At 47.2% G+C, this 21,059-nt stretch overlaps 2 protein-coding genes across 6 annotated transcripts in view; one reads left to right on the top strand and one right to left on the bottom strand.

The window, feature by feature from the left end:
- The window catches only part of STKLD1 (serine/threonine kinase like domain containing 1), a 73,357-nt gene extending 63,589 nt beyond the window's left edge, over window positions 1–9,768 (top strand). For 2 of the 5 annotated variants that reach the window (XM_077306749.1, XM_077306745.1), the window contains 5 exons: window positions 2,318–2,446; window positions 4,812–4,940; window positions 6,053–6,193; window positions 9,046–9,125; window positions 9,341–9,616. In XM_077306749.1, the coding sequence (XP_077162864.1) occupies window positions 2,318–2,446; window positions 4,812–4,940; window positions 6,053–6,193; window positions 9,046–9,125; window positions 9,341–9,427 (566 nt within the window). In that variant the 3' untranslated portion in view covers window positions 9,428–9,616. Of the gene's footprint in view, window positions 1–2,317; window positions 2,447–4,811; window positions 4,941–6,052; window positions 6,194–9,045; window positions 9,126–9,340; window positions 9,618–9,637 lie in introns of those variants that run through there. The other 3 variants (XM_077306746.1, XM_077306750.1, XM_077306747.1) reach the window with 3 other exon arrangements.
- Window positions 9,728–21,024, bottom strand: REXO4 (REX4 homolog, 3'-5' exonuclease). The gene is made up of 9 exons (XM_077306751.1): window positions 20,883–21,024; window positions 18,890–19,145; window positions 17,083–17,432; window positions 16,259–16,405; window positions 15,171–15,364; window positions 14,307–14,395; window positions 13,897–13,971; window positions 13,152–13,226; window positions 9,728–11,786 (listed from the first exon to the last, which is right to left on the bottom strand). The coding sequence occupies exons 2-9, from the start codon at window positions 19,109–19,111 to the stop codon at window positions 11,691–11,693; spliced, it is 1,248 nt and encodes a 415-aa protein (XP_077162866.1). The 5' UTR covers window positions 19,112–19,145; window positions 20,883–21,024; the 3' UTR covers window positions 9,728–11,690.
- Between the last annotated feature and the right edge of the window lie 35 nt (window positions 21,025–21,059).

The following is a 21,059-nucleotide window of genomic DNA, read 5'->3' as shown; positions in this document are numbered from 1 at the left end:
TTTTGAAGATCGGAATAACATTTGCTCTCTTCCAGTCCTCCAGGACATCTCCAGTCCTTAAAGAGGTTCCGAAGATGATGGACAAGGGCTGTGCAAGTTCTCTGGAAAGTTCTTTGAGTACTCTCGGGTGCATTTCATCCGGACCAGGGGATTTGAACTCATCCAGTGCAGCTAAATGCCTCTCGACAACCTCTCTATCCATGTTAACCTGCCACCCAGACACTGTCCTTTGGCTATGGCCATCTCTAGATGTGCCTAAACACTTTGACCTGTGGGAAAAAACAGATGTAAAATAGGCACTAAGCCTTTCTGCTTTCTCTGCATCTTCCGTTAGAGTTTGTCCATCCGCACCCAACAGTGGGCCTATTGCCTCCTTTACTTTACGTTTGCTCCTCACATAACTGAAAAATCTTTTCTTGTTACAATGGGCTTCCCTGGCCAATCTTAGCTCACTCTCAGCTTTGGCCTTTCTGATGATTGATCTACAGTGCCTAGTAACCTCTAGGTACTCTTCTTTAGAGCTCTGTCCTTCCCTCCATTTCCTGAACATTTCCCTTTTCTTTCTTAGTTCCTCTTGAAGTTCTCTGTTCATCCAAATAGGCTTCTTAGAGCTCCTGCAGTGTTTTCGTCTTTCTGGGATAGTCATTGATTGAGCATGCAATAGCTCCTGTTTGAGTAGCGCCCACCCTTCACATGCTCCCTTCCCTTCCAGCATTCTCGTCCATGGTATGACACTCATCATGTCTCTGAGTTTATTAAAGTTTGCCCTACGAAAATCCAACATCCACGTCTGGCTACAAGCTTCCTTGGCTCCCCATCTCAAAAGGAATTCTATGAGGACATGGTCACTTCCCCCTAGGGTCCCCACCTCCTTCACCTCATCCACCAACTCTTGGGAAATTGAAGTCACCCATGATGACAAGGTCCTGCCGCTTGGATATTTTCTCAAGCTGCTCACAAAATACCTCGCATTCTCTCCTCACAGGGTGGCCATCTTAGAAGGTTCTTCCCCCTTCATTGTTGTGGAAACACATCTACTGGCACACCCCCTGAAACTGATATGACTACAGACATGACATCCATTGTCCTGCTCCAGCAAGCGCCCCGGTAGATGGTGACTGGCTAGGCCTGGCACTGAGCCCTGCCTGGTGTGCTGCTGTCCATTTCAGCTGCCAGGAGTTCAGGGACAGCCTCAGAAGACAGGTGGCAGGAACTGGCAAGGCCCGGCACTGAGCTCCACCTGCTGCGCTTCTGCTGCTGCCAGTCTTCCACAGCTAGTCTCGTCCTCAGGAGAGCAGGAACAATCTTGAAAGACAGGTGGCGGAGGTGGTGGCGCAGTGAGCAGGGCTCAGGTCCATGTGTTACCAGCCGCCACGGTGCCCATTATGTGGAATGTGTTTCCACATAATGGGCGAGAATCTGCTTGTTGCTGGATTTTTGGTTTCCAGTACTGTTTAAGCATTTATTTTTTTAAATCCCATCTTAAGTCTAGTGATAATTGGGGTTCATCGTTAGTGTCAGAACTATAGACAAGCCTTTCATGTGGTGCCTCAATTTCCTCCAGTCTCCCCCCCCCCCATTCCTTCCAACATGTTAATCACACAGCAGGGCGTTCAGAAATGCTGCCAGCCCCCCCAAGGGCTGCCGTCTGCCTTTCTCCTTCCATCTACTCAATTACTTCCTTTTTTTTAAAGGAACGACTCTAGTGAAGCATCACTGCCTGGCTAGTCAAAGTCCTGATTTTGTTTTTGTTAAAAAAAAAATGAGGGAATCCTTTGTATGCTGTTTATGTACCCTAGATTTCTGCATACACTATTGCTCAGCTTGGCAAGGCTTTAGCCTGAAGATCAGGAGATTGTTGGTTCAAATCTTGCTATGGGCACAAATTTTTCCTCAGAAAATTGGCTATGTCAGTTTAGTTTACAGTTATTGCTTTTGAAAACATGGTTCAGCCATTTTAAAAACATCAGATTTTCAAAAGCATAATTGGAGCTTAGACAAAGATGAATGTGGGGAGAAGTGAAAGCGGCTTTAAGAATCTCTCCTCACAATTTCAAAAAGCCTTTCATGTCTGAAACTGACCAATAAGAAGAGACCAAACAACGGCACAAAAAAGAACAGAAACAAACTTGGCAATCCATTTTTTTCATTAGTATGCAAAGTAAAACCATGATTTGCTCAAACTGGGCAGAACTTTAATAAAATAATTTTGCTTTTTTAAGTTTGCCTAGGTCATTTGGAAGGGAACAAGATGTAAATAATGTAGTCAACATGCATTTTCCCCAGACAACTTGTTTTTCTTTCTCCATTGATTTAGTAACTGATGTGTCTGAAATCCCACTGAAATGTGCTATTGAGATTGTCTCTACAATCCTCCACATGCACCTTCAATCTGGAGATGTGGCAGAATCCGCATGCTGTGCTTTCTGGGCTCTGGCCCTGCATGGTGAGTTTTTATTATCCAGCTGCAGAGGAAGAATTTCACCTATGGCTGGTATTTTTCATGCCCTGTTGTTTTCCTAGGCAACCTGGCTATACGAAAAAGTCCTTTTCTAAGAAGGCTGATGATGGCAGAAAAAACAGGACATGTTGCCCCCACGACTAATGTAACCTTGTAGTGCTGGACATCCACACAGATTGTGAAGGATCACACTTAAGCTCAAAAGCCCCAGGCAAACTCTAGAGCAGCCTTTCTCAACATTTTTGCTGTTGGGAAAGCCCTGAAACATTTTTCAGGCTTCAAGAAATCCCAGAATTGGAGTGATTGTGCAGAATATGGTTGGAAGCATAGTTGTGTACATTCTCACCTGGGACCCCTCCCTTTCCCATCCCCTCCCCTCCAGACCCTGGTTGAGAGAGCCTGCTCTAAAGCACACCATCTGCAGCCTCCTGAAATATTCAAGAAAGCTACAGTGGAAGCATAGATCAGTTCAAGTAGAAAGGAATCTCCTGTGTGTGTGTGTGGGGGGGGGGGGGATGCAGAAAGTTCTCCGTGATTTTGTGCTGTATTAAAAGAAGTATAATGTCCAGATTATGTGATGTGATGTTACCCATCCACATGTGATGTTTACTCCACTCTGGCTAAGCCTCACTTGGAGTCCTGTGTTCAGCTTTGGGCACCACAACTTAAGATGTAGAGAAACTGGAGTGTGTCCAGAGGAGGGCTAAGAAGATGATGAGGGGGTTGGAAACTAAGTCATATGAGGAAAGGTTGAGGGAGCTTGGTCTGTTTAGCCTGAAGAGAAGGCAACTAAGAGGTGATATGATAACCATCTTCAAATACTTGAGGGGCTGTCATATAGAAGATGGGGCAGAGTTGTTTTCTGTTGCCCCAGCGGGTCGGACCAGAACTAATGGGTTGAAATTACCGTATTTGACGGCGTATAAGACGACCCCCCAACATTTCCACTCAAAATATAGAGTTTGTTACATTACATTACAGAACTATGGGCCACTATGGGGAGCTATGTCTATCCCAACTGAAGTGCACCCGGCATATAGGATGACCCCCCCACTTGGAGGCATGTTTTTCAGGGGGGAAAAGTAGTCTTATACGCCAGCAAATACTGTAATTCAAAAGAATTTTCACCTAAACATCCGGAAGAAGTTCCTTAGAGTGGATCCTCAGTGGAACAGGTGGCGAGGTCTCCTTCTTTAGAAGTTTTTAAGCATAGGCTAGATAGTCATCTCACAGAAATCCTGATTTTATGAACTTAGGCATATGGGGAGTGGGTGGGCAGGAAGGGATGTGCCAGTGTTTGTCTCTTGTGGCCCTACCTTGCAGACCCAGGGAATTGTTAATTGCCATTATGGGTATGTGAATTTCTTCTAGGCCAGGCTGAATTCTGGAGATTTTTGATGGAGGGATCACTTGGGCATGAAATTGGGGTCACCGTGGGTAGTTTCAGCTCTATGATTCTATGATTCTAGACCAGGGGTAATCAAACTGCGGCCCTCCAGATGTCCATGGACTACAATTCCCATGAGCCCCTGCCAGCAAACTCTGGCTGGAGGGCCGCAGTTTGACCCGTTCTAGACTCTAGCAACTGCACAGAATCTGGCAACTGTCTGAGGCTTCAGATTCAAGGGCTGCAAGAAGAAAGGAAGGTTGCCATTCCTCCAGTCTTCCTCAGGGCTTTTAGAATCTTGGTGCCATAGAGTTGGAAGGGGCCATCCAGGCCATTCAGTCCAGCCCTCTGCTCAACGCAGGATCAAGCCTAAAGCAGGGGTAGTCTTCCTGTGGTCCTCCAGATGTCCATGGACTACAATTCCCATGAGCCCCTGCCAGCAAATGCTGAGCATTGTAGCCCATGGACATCTGGAGGACCACAGGCAGACCTCAAGTATGGCTGTCAGGAATTTGACCTTAATTATTTCAAAGGGTCTAAAAGTTGACATATGAACATAACCAGGAGCCATATAGCAACTGTGTAATAACCTTGGCCATAAAGGCACAGAGAGCTGAAGGTTCATAATGGCCTCCTCTGATATAGAAAAATTTTCCCAGGAAAGAAACCGTTCTACATGCATTCCTCCAGGATGTGATTGTTCCCAGGGAATTTAAGCAAAAGGTGAATTCATCCCCTTCCAGAGATGAACTGGAGTTAAACATCCAAGAAACATAAATTTTGAAAAATTTTCCCGTTTGAGCTATTGTCACACACTTCCTTTCTCTAGGCATTGTAATGATTGCATAAAATGCTCCAATTTTTCTTCCTTTTCTTTCAAAAATGGTACAGTTGTTGCAAGGTTGTAAAAAAACAAACAAACAGATTTTATTCCACTGGAAACTTGCGATTTTTGCCTTCCAGACTGTGTGGATGAAGCGAAGTATGAGCCGTATTCCCTGCTTCTGCTGAATGCTCTCCGGCTGCACCCCGAAAGGCCAGTGCTGGTGAAGAATGCTTGCCTGGCGTTGGCAAGCCTTTTGAGGACTTCTGGTAATAGCTGGAAACAGACAGGCGCTTAAAGGTGGAAAAGCAACCAGGGATATAGTCACTGCACTTACTCCATGCCTCAGAAGGATCTCTGTACATCACGCAAGGTTTTGCACATGGTAACTGTGGGTCCGGGAGAGGTTGGCAGCATGCATCAGTGGCTTGAGCTGTGGAGGCTGGCCTTGTTAACACAAACAAGTGTTTTATTTAAATCACACTAAGCCTGCCTGGTGACTGAGCACCCTCTCCCAGAAGACAGAGACCTCTCCTTCCAACTTTCAGCTTTGTGCAGAGGGACATTAAAGCCAGCTTGAAGATTTGCTTATCTTTAAACCACTCGGGGAGCGGTATAAATAACTGGTTAAGGGCTAAGTGGGCGGAGAGTGGGCGGGCCCTCACCAGGACAGGCCAGAGTTCCAGCCAGGCGCAACAGTGTGAGTACAGAGGGAGGCCTTCCCCCTGGGCCCAGAAGTGGTGTGCTTCTAGGCCCAGCAGGAAGGCCACACCGCTGCTGGGGGGTGGGGGGGAGGAGGCCTTCCCACTGGGCCTAGAATCACACACGGGGCCTTGAAGAGGCCCAGGGTGTGCTTCTAAGACCAGCGGAAAGGCCGGCCTACTATCTCTATACTTTCCTAAACCTCCCGCATCCCTTCTGCCAAAAACCCTACAATACCCCTGCCACAAACCCACTACCAGGCAAGACACTCCCCCATCCACCCTTTCTAGCGCCCGTTGTATTTACAAGTACAACGGGCTTTAAATGTAATTGATTTATAATTAAGTTTCTATATTGCCCCTCCACACAAACAGGCTCGAGAGAGTTTACAATATAAAACAGAAACATCAAGAAAAACAGTAAAATGAATAGTAAATACCCCACTGCCCACCCCGTTGCCTGTTCACCATCAGACCATTTTGTTTATGAAGTTACCTAGTTTTGGTGGGGAAGGGGAACCCCAGAACGGGAGGGGAAAAACGAGAGAAAGGAGAAAAATAGGGAGGACGAAGTCATTCAATTGATAATTTTATCTGTTTATTATATTTTGTAAGCCAACCCAAGATTCCAGAAAAGCTTCCAGAGAAGCTTCCACTCAGCAGTGTCTCCCTCTTTCCAGAACTGTCTGGTTTCCGATTCATTGTCACCGATGAAAAGGGCAGTGGCATGACCGTGCTCAAGGAGTGCTACCAGCTTCACCGTGAAGACCCTGAAGTGGTGGAAGACCTGTGTGTGCTGATTGACGAAATGTTCAACTTTGGTAAATCAGGAGAGTTGGGATTTTGATTCCCCCACCACTTGAAACCCCAGCCTGGCCACCCTGAAAAGTACTCATAATAGTGACCTGCCTCAGGACCACGTTGCAGCAGAAGGAAATTTTACTCCAAATTTTGAGAGATTGAGTATATCAGAAATATAGACCCCAGAACGAAGAGGTTCCTTAGCCACCTCCGATGACAAATGTGCATGGGGCTTGAAAGGGAGGCTGAAATACAGCTGGTGCAACTCATTCAAAATGTAAAAGCCATCCTGTCATGTCCTAGAAGAGGGCATCCATCAGACCCAGATTACTGTAGGCTTTCGGGCCTCAAAGATTGCCTTTCTTTGCTGCATGCCATTGCAGTGACCTCTCCACTTGAGATACTGTCAGGAAGGGGAGGTGTTTCCCGCGCACCGGGCCGCAAAGGCCATGGCGCCGGGCCGCGGCTCCCTCTCCCCGCCCCCCCCCCCGCAGTAAAAAACTTCCCAGGCCGCAAGCTTGCGGCCCGGGAAGCTTCTTACTGCGGGGCGGGGAGAGGGAATCAGGGCCGGGCTGCGCCCATGTGGGCCGCGCCCGCTCGGGCCGATCCGTGGGCGTGGCCCACGGGTGCGGCCCGGTGCGCGGGCATGGCCCGCGGGCACAGCCCGCGGGCGCAGCTCGGTGCGTGGGCGTGGCCCGCGCGGGCGCGGTCCCCGCGGGCTTGGTCCGATGCCCTGCCGGTCCCCAGCCTCATAAAGGTTGGGGACCACTGCCCCAGAATACAAACAGTTGCTGGTAAGGGCTGGCCATAGCCCATAGCCCAGGAGGGACACACCTGCACCACTCCCTCCCAACTGCAGGCAAAAATGGCTCTTTTGAAGGCTGGACTCTGAGGCATTGTACGATTTTGAAGTCCCACCTCCAAATCTCCAGGAATATTTCCAACCCAGTGGTTGGAACAGGCTTGTGCAGATGAAACAGGAGACAAAAGAACCAGTTTCATCTGCAGAATAATGCTGTGCAGTAGCCTCAAATATGCAGAGTTGCAAAGAAGAAAGACACATGGCTTGGCTGCGGCTAACCCCCGGCCAGAGCAGTATTTTAAATGAGAAGGGGCTTTTCTGTGGTCTCCTGTCAGCCAACTCTTTGGCAGAAGGGGAAAGCTCCCCCCCTCAAAAGGAATGCCCTCAGGCTCCCCTGCGTTGCTCTTGGAAACACCTCCCTACCCTCAGTCAGGGCCTGTCAGGGGCTCCTTTGCAGCAGGCCTGAAGGGAGGGGGAGGGAGTGCACTCACCAGCCTCCTGCCAGCTGTGAGTGTTCTGAGGCAATTTACAGTTGGATGTGACAGGACAGCCTTGGGGTGAAAAAGGCTGGCACACCCTGTCCAAGCCTCTGTTTTCATCCCCCTTGGCAGCCCTACTGACCTCCTCTCCCTGCGGTGGTCAGGAGCAGACTGGCAGCAATGTCTCCAGATTGACCTGGAACTCTGGTCTGTCCCAGTGAGGGCCCAATCGGAAGGCGCTTTGCCTTCCGATTGGCCCCACCGCTTGTCAGTCTGGGGCCAAGGGGCTAATCCGGGAGTTTTGATCACGGACACAGCCCATCCCAACACCCCTTACTGTTTTATTAAGAGGGAACAGATGTTTGTAAGATAGCCAGGAGACCCTAACATTAGCTTGCTGCCAGGCAAGAGACATTCAGGCTGCTTCCGCATGATGAATTAGGGCCCAAAAACCTGTAATTTGCACTCAGTTTCTAAATCCCCATTCTTCATGGAATTGGGCCCCTCCTGGGGCAATCTCAAAGTTGGTCCAATTCACGCCCTCAGTCGGTCCGCGTCAGGGGCACTCCAGAGGCAGCTGCTGACCCAGATCTGCCTGGGCCAAGTAGTCTCCCAGAGCTGGAAACATTATTGTACCCCCCCCCCAACAATTCAGCAAGCTTGGTTTGGATGGATTTGAGTTCAACAGCAACTGAGGGAGCTTCCAAGGGTCAGAGCTTCCTTAGTCAGATATGACATCAGCTCTCAGCCACTTATTTGTGGGTTTCTAAGGTGCTCTTGGATTTCAAGCTCAACACCGAGGCAGACGAGATACACCAAAAGATAAGAGGAGTGAACAGCTTGAGGAAGGAGGTTGGTCAGACAGAATTGAGAAAACTGGGCCAGGCTAAGATGGCTTGGTTCAATGGGGTAGACCTTTCCAACGGCTGGCATTCCTCTGGCCAGTGATGGAACCCAAAGTGCCCTTTTCTTTCCCTTCTCCTGGCCGAGGTCAGAGCAGCTGGCAGCTGAAGTTCTTTTTGATATGGGAGGGCGAAGAAGGCACCCAGTGCCCCAAATAATCTTCTGGCTACTGAGACAAGCCACGGCTTACAGTGCCTCTATTTCCTACCACGACTAGGGCTTAAAACCATTGTTCTTAAAGGTAAAGGTATCCCCTGTGCAAGCACCGGGTCATGTCTGACCCTTGGGGTGACGCCCTCTAGCGTTTTCATGGCAGACTCAATACGGGGTGGTTTGCCAGTGCCTTCCCCAGTCATTACCGTTTACCCCCCAGCAAGCTGGGTACTCATTTTACCGACCTCGGAAGGATGGAAGGCTGAGTCGACCTTGAGCTGGCTGCTGGGATTGAACTCCCAGCCTCATGGGCAAAGCTTTCAGACGGCTGCCTTACCACTCTGCGCCACAAGAGGCCCCTGTTCTTAGGGTGACCTAAATATTCTGACTGTGCATAGGCTGGGCTCAGAAGTGTGTCTCAGAGGCCATTTGTGTTTGTTACCACTTTTGGATACATTTCTTGCTCTTTCCTAAATACGTAATAAATAAATAGTCTGTGCTGAAGAGAGATTCCCCCCATTTCTTTGACTGACAGAGGAAATTGTGGTGGAGATGGTCTCTCAGAACATCAGAGAGATGCTGACAGAAATGAAGAACCGGTTTACGTCCAGTTTGGTAAGCAAAAACATCAGTGATTGCTGAAACTTCAACAGACAGTCCTTTCCTGCCTATGAGGGCACTGCATAATCCATACATTCTGCTGAGATCAAAACTTGTGTTTTAAGGATGGGGGGGGGAGAACTCTGCGGATGGCCTCCCCCTCTCCTCCCCAATCTAATACTCGTTGTATTCCTGAATGTATGTCTGATTAATTTTTTCTTGCACCTCAGGAAATTGTTGCTGTCGCAGACAAGGCACTTTCCAAACTGCAAAAAAAAGGTAAATTTAAAAACATCACCTTCAGGAATTCTATTTAGAAAGGTCTCAATTCTTTTTAGAATGTCTGTTGGGTTGAATCCTGTGGCTTCATTCTGCTAGTAGCTGTGTTTTCCTCCAGCACCACAAACCTACTGCAGACACAAGGGGCTCTTCTGCCAGACAGAGAACGGCACTTCAATTAAGGGAAGAGATCTGCAGAATCTTGTCAATTCTTTTAAAATATATGTATTCCCCCCCAATACTTGCAGGGTACTTCCCCTGAAATGTACGTCTGCCAGAGCAAGAGATTCCACCTTTGTCAGCGGCCTCAAGGTAAACAGCAACAAGATTCTAAGGGATTTCAAGTTTTGAAGAATTTTAATTCCTTTATTTGTCATAAGATGTTGTTGGACTGTTGCACAGTTAATAAACATGAAGCGAGACTAGTGCCTCTGTTCTGGGTCGCTGGGTCAAATAAAAAAGGTGTGGTTTTCGTTCAGAAATTTGTAAACCAAAGAGATATTGAGGCTCATGGAAGAGAGAGATCAGATTATTACTTTGCTTCTCTATGAACCACTTAGTCAGGGCCAAAATACAGATGACACAGGCCAATGCCACCATTTTAAATGCATTTGTGGTGCTTTAAAAATTGCTGCAAGAACTACAAAAGCTTTTAAAACAGCAAGGGTTGCCACCAGTCATCCCATCAGCCCCACCCACCTCACAGGGGTGTCTGTTGTAGGGAGAGGAAGGGTAAGGCAAATGTAAACCGTTTTGAGACTCCTTCTGGGAGAGAAAAGCGGTATATAAGAACCAACTCTCCTTCAGTTATATCAGGACTCCCTCAGCCTCCCCTCCCTCACAGGAGGTCTGCCGTGGTGAGGAAAGGGAAGGCGAATGTAAGCCCCTTTAGTCTCCTTCGGGTAGAGAAATGCGGCATATAAGAACCAACTCTTCTTCTTCAGTAATATCAGGGCTCTCTCAGCCTCACCCACCCTACAGGATGTCTGTCGTGGAGAGGAAAGTGAAGGCGAATGTAAGCTACTTTGAGATTTCTTCGGGTAGAAAAAAGCGCCATATAAAAACCAACTCTTCTTCTATGTCACCTGTATTTTAGCCTTCTAATGCTGTATCCAACTGTTTTCCTGTCAATCCAACTGCTTCCTATCAATATAGAACCATAGAGTTGGGTCATCCAGTCCAATCCCCTGCAGAATGCAGGAAATTCAAAACTACTTGCCCACCCACAGTGACCCCAATTCCATACCCAGATGATGTCGCCCACATGAGAATCCCTGGCTAGTATGGCCTGTTAGATACTTGTTTCCTGACCCCAAAGCAGCAAATGGCATTTCCCTGGGCATGCAAGATAGGGCCATAAGAACCAAGCACCGACACAGTCCCTTCTGCCCAGCCACTTCTTAATCTGCCTCTTCACAGAATCAGCATTTCTGTCAGATGGCTATCTAGCCTCTGCTTAAAAATTTCCAAAGGAGACACCCCCCCCCCCCAAGAAGCCTGTTCCACTGAAGATCTGCTCTAACTGTAGGAACATCTTCTGGATGTTTAGTCAAAAATTCTTTTGAATTAATTTCATCCCATTGGTTCTGGTCTGACACTCTGTGGCAACAGAAAACAACTCTTCTCCATCTTCTATACGACAGCCTTCAAGGATTTGAAAATGGCTATGATATTACCTCTTATCTCAGGCTAAACAATGCAGGAACTCACAACTACCTGCCTACCCAGAGTGACCCTAATTTCATGCCCAAATGATCCCCCCACCAAAAAATCTCCACAATCCAGCCTGGCCTCATAGTATCCTCATGGCCATCAGATGCTCAAAGGTAAACTAAATGTAACAGCATGAGCACTCGGAAGTCAGCAGTATAAGGCAGAGCACAAAATGCAACGGTGGGATGTTGCTGCTCCAGGGTTTGCACAGCAGATCAACCGAAAATTCAGGGCTCAGGGTGAACAGCCAGTGGCTTCCTCCCCAATGAGCTCTTCGGGTCTTGCATCTCAGGTCGGCCACCGGCTAATGGAAGCTAACCAATTCGGGCATTTCTAGAGCTGTCTGAGTAATAAAATACTGAGTACACTTCTGCTGCTCTCCATACTGGAGCCTGCACCCATGGAAAGGCTCCAGGACATTTCTGTGGTGTTATAAAAGGCACCACGAAGTGAGGTTTAGTAACCAAATTATTTTAAATCAACACCTGCATGGTGACAGATTCGGCACAAGAAGAAACCGTCCAAGAAGAAAAAGCATTCTGGAGCTTCAGAGATTTCAGCTAGAACAGGATGATAATACTGACAGACTCATTTTCTCTCCGTCTTCGCTGGTGTTTTGTGTGATGCTTCCCACTGCCTCTTCACCATCATGTAGAGTCTCATCGCTGCCTGGGCATCCTGGATCTGAAAAAGGAAATCCATCCATGAGATTCAGATCCAATGAGCTAGCAGATCTTGGAGCCCAGTCACAATTGGAAAAGAGTGCAAGATCATGCTTGCTCATGTTGGGACTGCTGCAAAATGGCTGCAGCTGACCGCTCTCAGATGAGCCTAGAAGAATCATAGACTCTTAGCCCACCCTCAGCTCAAGGCAGGATCAGCCTAAAGCATCCAGGAGAAGGATCTGCCCAGCCACTGCTTGAAGATGGTCATTGGAGCTCCCCACCTCCTTAGGCAGCCCATTCCATGGCTGAACTACCCTGCACTGCTCCATTTCTCTTGGGAGGAACAACTTACTCTTCAGCAGTGAGAACACAGTGCGGACTCAGCATTCTAACCATCACAATGCTTAAAAGGTCCACTTGACCTACTGTCGAGCCCCCAGTGCTATCAATTTGAACTGTGCCACAGAGGATCTGCCCTGAGGGATGAAATCTGGCCCAAATCGCAGGAAAATACTATAGCTGAAATCTGAAGTTCAAGATTTATCTTGAAGGTGCTGAAAATGTATAACTGATATTTGGGCTTCAAAAAATCTGTTTGCAAGTTAAGGTTCTGTTTTAAAATATCACAAATAACTGGAGCTTAAGTGTTTATTAAAATGTTTCCAATGGGCCTTGTTTCTCTCTACAGATATAAAAGCAGGCCATAAATTATATATATATAATACTGATGTTATGATCTTTTGCTAGGATTTCCTCCTTCCTGTACTGGGTGGTATTTCCATTAGTTTTTATTATTTTTAACTGTCCTCTCATCGGAACTATTCACTGCTTAACTGATTGCTCATGGGTTGATGAAATGAATACTGGAATTCACGTTAGGTGGCTGATGAAGATTTCTCAACGTGACTGCCCTTTTCAGATGCAAACCCCTCCCCCAAATCTGTCTTACCAGGGCAGGGTGTAAAGCATAGAGACAATCTCTATTAGCAGCCACAGATCTTTGAACGCCATTTCATACATGAAGTGGTGAACATGGATATAGAATCATACAATCACAGAGTTGGAAGGCACCTTCAGGGTCATTTGTCCAACCTCCAGAATGCAGGAAGTTCTCACCTACCTGCTCACCCACAGTGACTCCCCCCCCCCTTCCAATAAACCAGAATCCGTGGCCAGTATGGCTTGGAGGAAATTCACCTCTCAACCCCAAAGTGGCAATCGGCATTTCCCTGGGCATGCAAGAAAGGTTTGCTACCCATGTGAACTCATCTTTATTTTTGAGCCTCGATGCACCTTAAAATAACAACAACAAATATCCTTGCTGCTAATACACAAGTTAAATTGGTCAGATCTAGTTATGCTGCTTTTGGGACAGAATACATACCGAGCTGTGCTCCGAACACTGCACTTGTGTATTCAGAAGTCTTTCACACAGTAGTTTCAAGGACGGTCTCCCACTCTATGGAAACAAGAAGCCATTGTGTTTGAAGACAAGAACTTTGCTCTGTTGATGGTTGTTGGGAAACTACCCACACCTTGGGCTGCAAGGACAACCAGATAGATTAGTTGTTCAGAAAACTCAAGGGATCAGAGATCCTAAATCTGGACACACCCAAACAAAAACAAGTGAACTTGTAAGCAGAAGTGGAGAACTGCTCCTGAAGTTCCCCATTTGCATTATTCAGCTTAAGATGCTCTGAATATGAGAAAAGCAAGGCATAAATCCAAATATATGAAATGACTTTCATTTAAAAGAAAAAGCATATGAGTCTGCAGGTGGTCCCACCAGCTGAGACTGCCCTGTTCTTGCTAGATAAAAGCAAACCCTCAAGAGGGCATCCTTGTTGCCACAGAGAGCCTGGCTCCAGTTCAGGAATAGTTCCTACAACATCTTGGAGAAGACAAGGCAATGGTATTCCTTTCTAAGAAGAGGAAAAATTAGAAGCAAAATGATAACCTGTTTTTTTACAGATTATTTCAAGTGCCTGAACTGGCAAAGGGGTTCTTTACACAAATACACTGGTTCTACTGCCAATATACTAAAACTGTCCATCGTTCTGCTATTAATGGCTCATGGTCTCCTCAGGTCAGTGTTATGGTAAAAGGCTGAACTTCAGCTCAGGGCTTACCTTAACCTGTTGTTTGAAAGGTTTGTATCGTTGCGTGTCCCGAATTCTCTTTTTAGGGTGATCAAGAAGCAGAATCTGAAAGGTCAAATGCATCTCCTGTAATTGCTCAGGGATCAGAGAGCAGGTACTACGGTAATCAGAACGATATATCCAAGTGGAAGACTCAGCTGCAAGACTGTGCAACAGTTTGAAATTTATAAAACAACCCACCCACCCTAAGATGGAAGCAACTAACTGACATTTTGCACACCTCTATCTCAGGAAGGCTGTCACACTCAACTAGTGCATATTACAAAATGGAAGATTTCTGTGAGTTATTAATGGTGAGATTATTCATCTCCAGTGGAAGAAAGGAACTATTCAAAGCTCCATAGATGTCAACACTGAAATGCAAGGATGCGATGCTGTACCTTTAAGTCATTACGAAGAGCGTGTCCAACCAGAATCCTTCCCTTTAGGATGTCAGCAACCTCATTCTGGACAACTTTAAAGTCGACCCCTAAACAACCAAAAGGGAGGAAACAGGTTCAAATAACACACAATGGAAACCCCCATTCAAGGATTCCTGCTTTCCAGAAATTCCCACTGGTATTTCTGACCCGTGTGAAGCAGCAACGAGGAAAGCAATGCTCGCCAGGAGCAAAACAAGTCCCACTTCCAGAGGATTCCACGCCTCCCGTTGCTTACATGTGCACAAAATAATGAGCCTCAGTTAACTTGTGGAGAGAATTTACTGGGTTGTAACCCTTCCCCCTTTCTTTGGCTCTCCATCAACGTGGGCCTCCAAGACACTGAAAAGCACTGTGACTTTAAATCAACAAAACCCAGTTAAAAGTATTCAGCCATCCATCAAATGAACAGCAGCAGCTTAACAGGCACTGTGGTCCAGTGGTCAGAGTCTCAGACTAAGATCGGGGAGGTGCACGTTTAGCTCCCCACTTGGGCCACTGAAGCTTGCTGGTGATTCTGCTCCCGGCATACACACACACACAGTCTGACCTACCTCACAGGGCTGTTGTGAGGTTACAATGGAAGAGAGGACATTGTAAATCTCTGCTTCCAATCAGAATGGCCCACACCAGGCTCAGCAGATCTCGGATCTGACTGAATAGAAAGCAGCATCTGCCTTAGGTTAGGAAGGCAAGCCTACAGAGCATGTATTTTGCACGTGAAAGATCACAACTCCAACCCCTCCTGAAAGCTCTTAGGCAGTGCAGCTGATATGGCTGACGAAGGCAGCTCCAGGTGTTCTCTGAAGCACAGCAACCCCCTACCTGTTTTTAAGTTCTCCGGCCGAATGCCACTAACAGCTGTTCTGTAGTCTGTCACTTTTTCCGTGGGCTTGACATACTTGTCATAAATGCATTTGCCAAACTGGTTCACGAGGGACACGCGGGCCACAATGCTGTCTTCTCCCTTTGGCCCCACGCCCACCATCTCGCAATCCATGGCCACGGCTTTGGTCAATCTGCCAAAGAGAGTGTTGTTAAGTCCATGAGTTTGCTCACATGGAAGCACTTCAATGAGCACAAGGCTAGATGTCGAGATTGGCCCCATGAAAACGCCACCCACGTTGGAGTCTTCAGCCTCCATGCTTGGCTCAACTGGACACAAACATCCTTCTATTCTACACTGCCGTTACTACTACTCTAGACTAGTATCAGGGAGACCTAGGTTCAAATCCCACTTGTCCCAGGGGCGTTCACTGGGAAACCTTGGGCAGTCACTCACTCTCAGCCTGACCTACCTCACAGAGCTGTGGTGAGGATAAAATGGACGAGAGGAGACATGAGGCCCTTTGGGTCCCCATTGGGGAGAAAGGTGGGAAATAAATCAAGTAAACAAAGAAACCATTTTTGCAAGATTTACTTTGCACTGATGAGTCCTGGGAAAGGCAAAAAGTTATGCCAAACAGTCAAACCACCACCAACAACAACAATTTGTGAGTTTTCAGTAGGAATGTTTTCAAGCACAGCTTCACAGCAATAAGGGCTAGAAACTTACTCAGTGAAAACGTCAAGGCCAGGTGAGCTGGAGGGAGAGCAGTTAGCTTTCTCATTTTGGAAGACTAACTGCAGTGTTACAGAAAAGTAGTAATCAATGTAACTGGTACCTTAATCCAGTAAGTCTTCAGCTGGGAGAAGCCAAATTAATTAGTGAAGGGAAATTTTAATGGGGGGGGGGCTGTAAGATGAGAAGCTTGATTTCTTTTTGGTTTTGAGATACTGGTGATACCGAAGAGCTGTCACCCTACCTAAATGCACCAGCATCCAGGTTTATGAGAAAGCCAAACAATATAAAAGCTGAACTACTAATTATTTGATGGAATGGCAGTGCTAGCCAATCACACTGGAACAGATACCCTTCAAAAGCCTCCTCCTTCACCAAGGTCAGTTCGGCCAGCTGCTGAGGCTTCGCTTCAATCCCCAGGTGTTTCCGGGCAACATTTGCTGCTTCTCGCCCCAATGCTGCTTCAATGTCATCTGGATCCACGTCGTCAAACCAGATGCTGGAAGGCAAGGCAACAGCCACATGGGCATCATGCAATGGCAGAGGTTTGAACTTGGCCTAAGAAGACTACAGGTCAAGCTACTGCTTGGTTGGGCTCAAGATAGTGGCTCTTAGCCTAGTCTATTTCATAGGACTGTTGTGTCTGAGGAAGTGTGCACAGTAAATACAAAAGCATACACCTTGAATAAAACTGCTGATTAATTTTGTTCCGTAGGGTTGTTGACAGACGATCCCACTAAGGGCTCCCTGGTTCATGAAAGATGGAAAAGCTGCATCTCCAATAACTCAGATGCATATTTATCTGTCTGAAACCAGATGAGAGGCTATTGCATGTCAAAATCCCTGGTAGCATGGAGTGGGATGCACGACTGTGTAGGCTCATGCAACTTCCCTTTCATCACCTCACCAAGTATTTGCAAAGTGCACCACCCATGGGACTATGGATCACTTTTTTAAAGGGTGGCATAAGAGGTTTTAATAATTACATGCAAGCAAGATGGGACTTGCATCACTCTGACCCAACCCCCTCATGCATCTCGCTGCCCAAGTGCATGAATCTGATACGGAACCTAAAAAGCTGAAATCCTTTTCTGGCTAGAACACTGTCAAGACTGACCATTTGGGGCTGACACTAGGGAACCCATTTAACCAAATTTTCCTAAGCAAAGGACTTACTCTGGCAGCTCTTCGGGTTTCCTTCTTGTGTGTTTAATGTCCCTGCAGTCGCGCACCGCACAGCCATTGATCTCGCCTCCTTTGGGCTCTTTCTTCTCTTCCTGGGCTTGGCTCCAGTCCCTTCCAGGGACAGATCTTTTCCATCTGGGGAGAGCTGGCCAAACGAGGGCTGCACCACAATCCTGCTGGGCAGGATTCTCCCCAGGTTTGCCTTTCAGCCTCTTCTCAGCTCTGCTCGCTTCTGCCAGTCGGGGGCCAGCGCCTTCCCCTTTGGTTGCATGTTTCTTTTTAGAGCACGCATCAAGTCCAGTAACAGCAGAATCCTGTTTAGCAGTTTTCTGCTTCAGCAGCTTATATGATAAGAAAAATCCACACATTTGAATTCAGCAGAAGTCAAGGGGCTCAATCTAACTCCCCCCCCGGCTCCCCCCTGCCTCCCCCCCCCCACTACAGCATTTACAAACTGTACTCGTCCATGGAAGAACAAGAGCCATGTAATACCCTTTATTGGGGCTAACCAAACTAGTACACAACAGCGTGTAAGTTTTTGAGCTCATGAGAGCTCTTTATCAGGCTAGATGATATAAATTTAAGAAGCCAGAAGGACAGCTGGCAGAATTCTCAGGCCATGATCTCAAGGTCTAATCATAGGGGCATCCTTTGCCAGTTCTTCCAACCACCGCATTCCACCTTACATCTTTTTAATTTTGTGACATCCAGTCTGATGAAGAGCTCTGGTATCCATGCAAGCTGGCACTGTCTTTTGTGTTGGGTTGGTTGGTCCTAATAAAAGACATTATCTGGAAAAAGCTCCACAACGTACCAGTTGACCAGTGTGAGTGCAAACATGGGCACAGATCAGCTGCTGATCCAGCAGAGGCTGAGAGGCAGGCAAAGCAATTAGCCAGATGCAGGAAAGACGAGTCTATTGGGGTTTCTTGATGGCCCTGGGTTTCCTCAACGGGTGAATATTAATTAATTTTAATATATATTTTAAAAATTGTTAAACATTTATCAGGTGATATGAGAGGCTGATACGACATACATAGCCATATATGGTCATATTAACTCCCCCCCCATGGCCAGTGACTGACCTGGAGAGGGTGGGAAGGCGAGGGGTCTTGGGTGGGCATGCCTCCCAACCATACTCTGCACAGTCACGCTATTTATGGGGTTCTTTGAAGCCTGACGTTTCAGGAGGTTCTCAAAAGTAAAAAAGTTGAGAAAGGCTGACTTAAAGAGAGCAATCATGTTCCCCCTTGCTCTTTTCTCTAGGCTGAACCTTTTGTTTTGTTGTTTTGTTGTGCTGCCTCAGACCAACATGGCTACCCACTTGAATCTATTCCCAAGTCCCTCAGCCTTTTCTTATAGGACTTGGTCCCCAAGGCCCCAGATCATTCTTGTCACTCTCCTTTGAACCCTCTCAGTTTTGTTCACACCCTTTTTGAAGTGAACCATACAGTTGTGGAATTTTCTGGCAGCCAAGCAAGAGACTTTAGGGGTGGTTTGCCTCTGCCTACTTCTATGTCATTTTCTGCTACTTCTTCTTGGAGGTATCTGAATATTAGCCCTGCTTAGCTTCTGATGAGATCAGGTGAGCCTGGGCTATCCAGGTCAAGTTTCACAGTGACAAACTAGAACAGGACAGGAAAAAAAAATCAAAAAGCAATATTAGATAGCCTTTTGGGGACATTCTTGAATGGATATCAACAATCCTCCCAAGCCCAGATTGAATCCAAATCCAGGTGTCTGGATCTGTCTGGATCTACTACAGCACACAGGTGGAGAAACCATTGCTGGATCATACCTCCTGCAAGGCCTTCCAGTTAGATGAAACTTCCTGGGAAGTTTTGGGTGGCAACCACGTCACCATATAGGTACTTTTTTGTTCCTTCTTCTTTACCAGCTTGAATTTTTGCTTCCAAAATAATCTTTTCTTCTTCTTTCTGTGTTGGTTTTTAAGATTCTCAGGCTTGTTTGTGCCACTACTTGTTGGAGCTTTTGAATCTTGGCTTCTTATTTTTGCCATCAAGCCATTCAATTACTTCTGGTCACAAACATTTCTGAACCAAAAAGAAACAAAAAAAAACAATTACTGATATTGTTATTTTCCCTATGTACGTATGTATGCATGCATGCATGCATGTACCGCCCTCCCCAAGGGCTCAGGGCGGTTTACAGAAAACAGGAAAAGATACAATTTACATATGGTAACAGGTAACAGTAATAACAATGTAACAATAATAACTTAACAAGATTATAACAATAACATTATAAAATAGAAATTGCGAGAGCCTCAGTTCAACTCTTACTGGCACCCAGTGGGTAAAACCGATTAGTGTTGGTCGTAGGGTGGGAGCTTGGGGGGCCAACTGGAAGCGGTGGTTTGGGTCAACCTCAACCAAATGCCTGGCGGGGGAACTCCCTTTTGCAGGCCCCGTGGAACTGTTTAGGTTGTCAGGGCCCTGATCTCCTCTGGGAGCTCGTTCTTCCAGGTGGGGGCCAGAATGGAGAAAGCTCTGGCCCTGGTTGAGGTCAAGCGGGCTTCCTTGGGGCCAAGGACCACCAGGAGGTTGGAGGTAGTAGAGCACAAGGCTCCTTGAGGAGTGTAGCTAATTCTCTTTAACTCTTTTGGGGGTCTTTATAATATTTGCATTATAATCTGTGTATGAACACAGCAGAAACCTAATTGTTACCTGCAAATTGCTTCTCTACCACAATGGTGTCATCTTAAGCCGAGACACACATGAAACAGCCTAATACTGAATCAGAGTATTGGTCTATTAGAGTGAGTATCCAGCCACTCCTACCAGCAGCCATTCTCCCATATCTCAGTCTGGAGTCTTTCCCCTCTGTACTGCCTCTTTAGCTGGATATGCCAGGGACTGAAACTTGGATCTGCCACACACAAAGCCACAATTCCTCCGTAGGGCACAACTTCTGTAGGGCAGAATACCTCCGTAGGGCACTGCTAATGGATTGTCTGTAAACAATGTGCACTTCAGTTTTGGGGGTGGCGTTGCTATCCTAACCCTTGACAGTGCAAAAAAAGTATTATTGTGGCAACTAAACCAACAGATTTACCACATCATGTGCAACTGGTGCATTACTACCATATTTTGAAAAGCAAAACAGCTAAAACAGTTCTGCAAGGGCCATGCACTTCTACCAGGCATGTGGTTGAGGCTGACCAGAATCAATGACTGCAGGGCCCCTGGGCCTCCCTCCCAAGAACCGTGGACCTGTTGAACGGTTGTGAATTAGACCCTGACTTTCAGTTGCGGCTGCTATTGGTATCACTGTTATAGTCCACTTATGTTATTATGATGATGACAAAGAAACAAAGCTCCGTGTATTGTTTCTGTTCCAGGTGAACTGCCCTGAGCCTCATACAATATATACAAATATAATAGGATGGAAATCAGGGGTAGTCAAACTGCGGCCCTCCAGATGTCCATGGACTACAATTCCCAGGAGCCCCTGCCAGCATTCGCTGACAGGGGCTCCTGGGAATTGTAGTCCATGGACATCTGGAGGGCCGCAGTTTGACTACCCCTGATATAGATAAGAGACGGTACTTCTGGACCACTTTCTGCAAACAACTGAGGACTATGACAATTCTCATTTCAAATACGCCCACTATTTAAGCTGCGGTAATTGCTCCCAACTCCAACCGAGGCCTTCTTCGTCAGCTGTTGCTGTTTTTAAGAGCCCTGCAAAAGAGGGCCCTGCCGGCGCCCACCGAGGCACGCGAGGCCTTGCGCATGACGCGCCCCCCCCCCCCCCGGCCACGGACTTGCCTTCTTCGCGCCGAGCCCTCTGCACGCGCCCAGCAGCACGCTGGAGTCCGAGGGGAGGCTGGGCCGTCCAGCCGCGCCCCTTCCGCCCCTGCTTGGTCCGCCGCGGAAGAGCGCCGGCGGGGAACGCGGCCTCGGCCCTTCGGGTCCGCCTGGCGGCCGAGCGAGCGAGCGGCTACA

This window comes from Paroedura picta, chromosome 12 (genome assembly GCF_049243985.1).
Source record: "Paroedura picta isolate Pp20150507F chromosome 12, Ppicta_v3.0, whole genome shotgun sequence".
Lineage (NCBI taxonomy): Eukaryota > Metazoa > Chordata > Lepidosauria > Squamata > Gekkonidae > Paroedura > Paroedura picta.
The sequence above is the reverse complement of the archived record's forward strand: the minus strand, read 5'-3'. Positions and strand labels throughout refer to the sequence as shown.